Here is a 7,007-nt window from a genome sequence, read left to right as displayed (position 1 = left end):
CCCTACTGGTAGCTGAAAGTATTTGGGAAAATCCTACACCGAGAGGACAGGAAAGCAGCACAAGATGCGTTACTGATGGCCACCTTGGTCCTGCATTTTCATAGGCAGATTTATGGCTCTCTGGCTCTGTTTTCATATTTTGCAGTTTTCAGTGAGGAGATTCTTAGATGACTTCTGTCCTTTCCCTTCCAGATTCAGTGTACCCATCTCCCAGCTGGCCAATGCCTGCCTGGTTTACAACCACAATCCTTTAAAGGCCAAAGTGAGGGAGGAGGTTAGGCTGACCCCTGAGGAAAAACATGCAAAAGCATTCCCTAGGGAGCAACATTAAGCCACTTTTGTCATACTTATGCCTTTTTCAGCTGTGATCCTCAGACGGGACAAGTCCTTGCACAGAAAGGAGATCCTGTAGACAACGCCAGACACCAAAGTCAAGACGCGGTCGCAGGTGCGAGGATCCTTACAGATCAGGCAGATGGGTTCAGACATGAGTGGGATGTGGCTGGGCCACCCTTCAAAGTGTATTGTTACAGTCAGGTTCCACTCCCTGCTCAGGTCCACCAAATGGGTGACATCTGCAACAAAAACCATCCCAGAGCAATTACAAGCAAGAAGCACAGTGTGAAGCAGAACTTCCTTTGCCTCTTCTCATCCCATTATATGAGCAGCTGTTATAGCTATTTCTATATCAGCTGTTTACTTCTTTCCATCAGTGTAATCTGAGCTCAGGCAGTATTATATAACTCTTCTAAAGTAGAGGTTTGAGCCTTTTCACACACAAAGCCCATTTCCCTACCCCTTTCCAGCTGTAACAGGGTAATACTTATGCTAGCTCCCATGTATGGGCAGCTATGGCAAGTTAGAACAAGAAGGGTAAGCAGGAATTACAAATATCTTCTCCCAGGTAAGTTAAGGGAAGTTCCCGATACTTGGAACATCTGAAAGGAGGAAATATAAGAAGGAAAAAAATGCAAGATTAAGGCACACAGTGAAGTTCATGAAGATTGACTATCACTGGAAAGATAGATATTGGATCCACACAACATCCTGATGCTGTTAACAAGGCACATGTCTCCGAAAGCAACCTGATCTACTGGAAGGTGTCCCTGCCCATGCCAGGAGAGTAGGAACTGGATGATCTTTAAAGATCCTTCCCAACCCAAACCATTCTATGACTCTAAAAAGGACAGGAGAAAAGTATACACAAACACACACACATGCACACTATTAGTACTCTTCATTTTCTGGTTTTAGCTTTAGCTATGGATCTCAAAGTCATACACAAAAGGTAAATAAGATAGCTTTGTCATGTGAAATCAGACACATAAAAAGGCAAGATGGAATTCTCTAAGACCTTGGCACAAACAAGCACAGAACCTCGGATTTCTACCGCAAGGTTACTCATTCTTCTGAATGTTTTTTTTTTGCAGCAGCTAAACACAGGGTTAGATCAAGAAGTTATTGTGATTGGAGTGAGCTATATTCTCTTGTTATTTAATGACAAGCACCACAGACAGCTGTAGAATACCCAAATGTTTGGGAAGCTTTGAGAATATGCAGATACCAATGCATTTTTAATAAGACATGCTGCAGATGGCAACCTGAGGGCTGAATTTGAATCTTTGATGGAACTTATGTAACTACAAAATCAATCATCAAATCCTATAAAATCCCTAGAGAAACCACTGTTGTCTCTTAAGTCCAAGTGGTTTATTGCTTGCATTTCACTCATGAAATGACAATCTGTTTTTAATTTTTTAGGTGATTATTGTCTTATCTACTGGCCATAAATGTATTAAAATACTTCTTGCTTTTCAAAGTAGAAGGCAAATAAAACTGATTAACTGAATACAATATTTTCATTCTGTCTAGCTTCCAAGATGCAACACACAATATATGTAAGCAAACATGATTTTGTTAACAACAATTTTTAGAGGATTTGTTGTTCATAAATGGAGCCAGGCTAGACAGACAAAGAATGGAGGATTGGAGTGGTAAGAAGATACAGACCCTTTAAGGATATGTGACTTAAGAGCACAGGCCATTCAAACTTTATTCCCTCTAAAATGAGAAAGCCTCTAAGAAGCTCCTGCTGCAGTGGTAATCAAGTGTGGACTTTCCTCCACCTGCTCTTTTGCAGCGAGTGCACCTTGATTATTAACCTCCACCTTGAACTGAGGTCAGAGCTAAGAAGTCAGAGGATAATTCACTAACTACATAACTCATTACCTAGCTAGGCCTTTTCTTTCTGTTTTTAGATAAATGCTCTGGTATTGCAAGACATTGTGTTAAACCAATCTGAATTTGGGTCTAGAAAAACAGAAAAAGAAATTATTTTCTCAGTGCAGAGAAAGAAATATAAAGAACTTCCAAATATGTAGGGGATATTATTAGTGGAGTATCTTACAGACAACTTCTGTGTCTAATGTGACTTCTTCACTCTACATAATGTTTGGGTTTCTCTAAGAAGCAAAATAAAACTCAAAGGAAGGAGAGAAATACATATTGATGCCATTAGTAATAGAAACAATTTTATATCTCTCATTTCACTAATTTATGCTGTGAATCTTGCTACCTACTGTGACATTAAGTTTCACCTTAAGTGCAACTGTTCATGTAGAGAACAAAAACTGGACTCACATTTTAAGAATGGTCCTTAAAATGTTGAATCTTATGTCTGAAAGTAGAACTGTCCAAATGAGCCCAAAGTTGATGTCTTTACTGGAGAACAGCAGTGGCACATAAGCCCAAACAATTCCACTTGAGCAGTTACAGTCCTTGCCTGATAGCATGATCAGACCCTCAGAGGGTACACAGTCACAAGGAAAAGCTCACCTGTGCTCAGCTTTGTGTATACAACATGCAAGACCTGATACTGCAGGTATTAAAAGCATTTTTCTATTACATGGTTCAGGTCCTGGAAAGAGAAAGGAGTTGCTATATACAAGCTACAGCATAAAATCTAAAATAGAGCTTCATACTCTATCACAAATAGCAAATTTCAGCATCACCACTTGCCTTGCTGTAATGATGGCTGGTGGTACTCTAGGCAGTAAAAGAGGCCTCAGTGTTGCTTGGCAACCCACCTCCTTAAACTCATGGAGAGACCCAAGTTCAAGGAAAATAACAAACCAGTCTTTTTCTTTCTTGGGGTGCTCAGCCCAGGTGTCTGTAAGCAAAAGCAATGGAAGGGGCAGACAGGTACTTACTCTCATCAATCTGCGGGTGCTGAACGACGACTTGGAAGAGCAAGCGGAGGATGCCAGGGTTCTGGGCATCCTGATCACAGCCCTGCAGGGACATGTTGAAGCTGCCAGCAATATTGGCAGGCTGGCTGTCACTCAGCTTGAACACCTCTGGGTTGCTGAGGGAGCCAGGGATGTAGTACTCTACCCTCTCCTCTTTCCTTTCACAGTTGGAGAGGCTGTAGTTGTGGAAAAACACGCTTGCTCTCATGTTGGAAGGAACCACAAACTGCCACGTCATGAGCTCATCTTCTGGAAAGCCCAGCGGGTAGTTAGGGGACATCAGGGTGATTGAAGACTCTCCCTTCAAAATGGATTCAATAATGCATAACCCTAAAACATGGGGAGGGGGAAGAAAATATACAAAACAAGTTCCAATTAATGAAGACATACTGAGATATCTAGCACTCCAGCAGCAGGGTATTTTTATTTTGACAGTGAGATCATCCACTTAAGCTACAGGTTAGGTTATTACAAAACACTCAGACTAAAACATACACTCAGGTTGATTCTTTCATTTTCAATTGCAGAAAAGATAAGGAACATAATAATGCTGCATTTTAGTGGGTTAACCTTTCAAGCACATGGACAGACAAGCTTTTATTATTTGAAAAGGAAAGAGCCCACTTCCTACTTCTACTTCTGGTTTTGCAAGAGCAAACACACAACCTGATACCTGCTTCTGCTTCACTGGGCTTTGAGAAACAAAAGATGGGAGCATTTATACCAGCTTGGAGTTCTCTTTCTAAAAACCTCCTAAATCTAACAAAAGTGCACCAGCAGAGCCTCAAATAGGCATGATAAAACATGAATGTGAACCATGGAGGCTGTGTAAGACACTTTAGACTTGGATGACTCTTGGCAGTGTGAAGTTCAGTACATAGAGATTATGGTCCCACTCTAGGGCTCCAGTGATGATATGCAACTGAGAGGAGTGCCAGGAGTTACAAAAAACTAATGTTCTAGGAACTCAAACCTGGACCAGGTTCCTTTTATAACTGATGGCAACAACTGCAGAATTCAAGTACAGGGCAACAACATCTCCCAAAGAGGATTTTTCATGAGATCACAAAGTAACTCACTAATTGCTATAAAATATTCCAGGTATTTTAAGACGATTGTTACACAACATTTTATGTTACTGTGCAGGTTGAAACAGATAACTGTGTTTAAGCAGCTTCATGTGCCTCCCAGGCACTGCTTATCCTTTTCTGGCATTCCTCTCCTGAAGAGAGGTATTGGTTTGAGGCTCCAGAAGTTAAAGAAGCTTTATTTAAAAATAAACCAGCCCAACTACACATTGCAACCAGCAAACAAAACTCTATGCTCATTCTAATTATGCTACCTAGTCTCACCTAGCTGAACACACAAAAACAAGATAGCAGGTATGTTTTAGTTTTAGGAAGTTTAAAGAGATTGAAAATGAATAATGTGCACCAAAAGCAGCAACAGAACATTTTTCATAAATATTAATTGGCCAAACTAAGATATTTTGACCCCAGAAGAGCACCAGCTACCAAACTAAAAATCATACAACAGTTTTCAGAAAAGACAAAGTGGAAGGGAGTTAGGGATAGCAACACCAAAACCAGAAGGTTAGCTGAGAAAAAAAGGTTTAAATAATTCTGCTGCAATCTGCAGGAAGCAATTACTCTACTCTGTACTTACGTTTTATGGAAGCCCTGTTAGCTATGTTGAAGCCTGAGGTGGTGAGAGGTGAGTCCCATGGGAGATGCAGAGACATGACAACTCCCCCCAGCAACTTGACTCGAGAAACGGAGCCATTCCTGCAGAAGGTGCCAATGTTGACTGTGGCCTTATCAATACAGCTGTTGATGTTGTAGCTGATTAAATCTGGGCACGTCTCTCCTGGTTCAATCTGTCTTAGCCACGGGGTAGAAAATTTTAGTTCGAGTCCAGCTTTTGTACTCGCCTTCACATCCCAGATGTAAGTCCTGTTAAGTCGAGGTAGCCCCAGTGGGTAAAGATGAACATCTCCAAAGGGACATGGGCCTGACACACAGTCTAAATGCAGAGAGAGAAGAGCTGTCATACACTCTGGAAGGCATTCAAGTAAATGAGGACTTGGACACTTTCACCTTTTTTGCTATTTTCACAATATTTAAGTTGCACATAACTTCTAGGTACACTAAAGACTTCTGTAACAGGGTCACATGTTGTCTCTGAACAGGACTCCTAGCTCATAGAGTAGACAGGATAAACCTGCTTTAGTCAGGCTGACTAATAGAAGGGATTCATTGTCTCTAGTATTCTGCCTTGTTTGCTGAAGAATTTAGAAGGTATTTAGTGAACAGGGTAGGGTCCAAGCGGGCAAAAGGCAAAAATGCAATGTCAAGAGAGCTGAAAATCATGGATCTAGAGAATGAATTTTAAGCCATCTCACTCAGAGAATTCCTGGCAAATCATTCATCTTTAAATTTTCTACTGCTTGCCATGAACTGTATTTTTGTTCCCTTGGTGCCTGGATGAACAACAAGAACTGCCACTGCGGGAGTCTGGGGAGAACCTAGAAAACTTTTCTCTGAAAAATCTGGATGATTGATGCTCAAAACAAGCATACTTCAGTCTGTGTCTAGGCTCTAGCTTAAAAGAAGAAGTATCACAAGTGCATCACACAAATATATAAGGAGATATTGTGAACATTACTATTTGCATGAATCATATGAATAAAATTCCAAACCACAGAGAGAATTATCCTTGAACTCCACCCTAAAAATAATGAAGATGTTACTAAAGACTGAATGCCCAATGAAGTTTGGGATCTAATTGAGAAGTAGCATGTGTTCATGCCAGTAAAGAGTACATACACCAGGGATAACATTCATAGCAAACAAAGCTTTAGTTATACTTCCAAATTTTCAGTTTCTTGACTTCAATAACATTCATCAAATATAAAGAAACATGTGCATGTCTTCAATGTTTCTGTTGTCCTTATAGACACAACCAAGCTGTTCATCAAATACATAATATATTATAATAAGTGTTTGGAGGCTTTTGACAGGGGAAATAAAAAGATTCTTTGATGGGTTTATAAACTGTGGGAAGAGGAAAGGCAGCAAGAAATTGATGCAACAAACTACCATTTAACTGTTTCCAACACAGCCAAGTTACCAGCTGCAGTACAGACTTGTTTAACTTGCATAGTTTCAGTAATTCAAGGTTATCTATCAGTGCTCAAAGATTTCTTCTTACCTAAAATTATGGTGGATACCTTAATGCAGTAACAGGTTAAAAAAGGTATGTGATTTCACTGGAGGAAAACTACCGCTGGGGAAAAATTAGAAATGTGTGTCTTACCAATATTTTTCTGAATTTCCATGACGAAATACTTCTCTGGAGTACTACAAGTGAAGGTAAAAGTCACATTCTCCCCAGGCTTTATGCTGAGTTCTGACCTGATGGCATTTTTAACACGGATGTGACAGCCTCGTGAAACACTGGGTCTCAGTTTAATCATAACTGTGATGTTGTCTGCTTTGTGAAGAGAGATTGCAAAGGAAGCTAAGAAAGAAAAAATATATAATAGAGGTGTTTTGTTACTAGCATGTATGAGTATCACCAGCCTCTCCACACATCCCCACAGATGTCACAGTGCCCAAAGGAATATTAGCATCCACAGTCTCAGAACTCCCTGGTGTTGGACCAACAGAAAATGCCTCAGCTCTGACAGCATAGATAACACAGAAATGCACTTGCTGCATGTGCCCAGGAGAGGTATACAGGGAATTTGTGCAGAACTAG

The 7,007-nt window shown here is 40.4% G+C and overlaps 1 protein-coding gene across 1 annotated transcript in view; it reads right to left on the bottom strand.

The window, feature by feature from the left end:
• The window catches only part of CDCP1 (CUB domain containing protein 1), a gene marked incomplete at its 5' end in the record, with an annotated part of 11,652 nt that extends 4,885 nt beyond the window's left edge, over positions 1-6,767 (bottom strand). The window contains 4 exons of the mRNA XM_009078775.1: positions 348-575; positions 3,210-3,578; positions 4,914-5,270; positions 6,564-6,767. Coding sequence (XP_009077023.1) covers positions 348-575; positions 3,210-3,578; positions 4,914-5,270; positions 6,564-6,767 — 1,158 coding nt within the window. The remainder of the gene's footprint in view (positions 1-347; positions 576-3,209; positions 3,579-4,913; positions 5,271-6,563) is intronic.
• Positions 6,768-7,007: the final 240 nt, after the last annotated feature.

The sequence above is a fragment of the Acanthisitta chloris genome, unplaced genomic scaffold (assembly GCF_000695815.1).
Source record: "Acanthisitta chloris isolate BGI_N310 unplaced genomic scaffold, ASM69581v1 scaffold7187, whole genome shotgun sequence".
Classification (NCBI taxonomy): Eukaryota; Metazoa; Chordata; class Aves; order Passeriformes; family Acanthisittidae; genus Acanthisitta; species Acanthisitta chloris.
The sequence above is the reverse complement of the archived record's forward strand: the minus strand, read 5'-3'. Positions and strand labels throughout refer to the sequence as shown.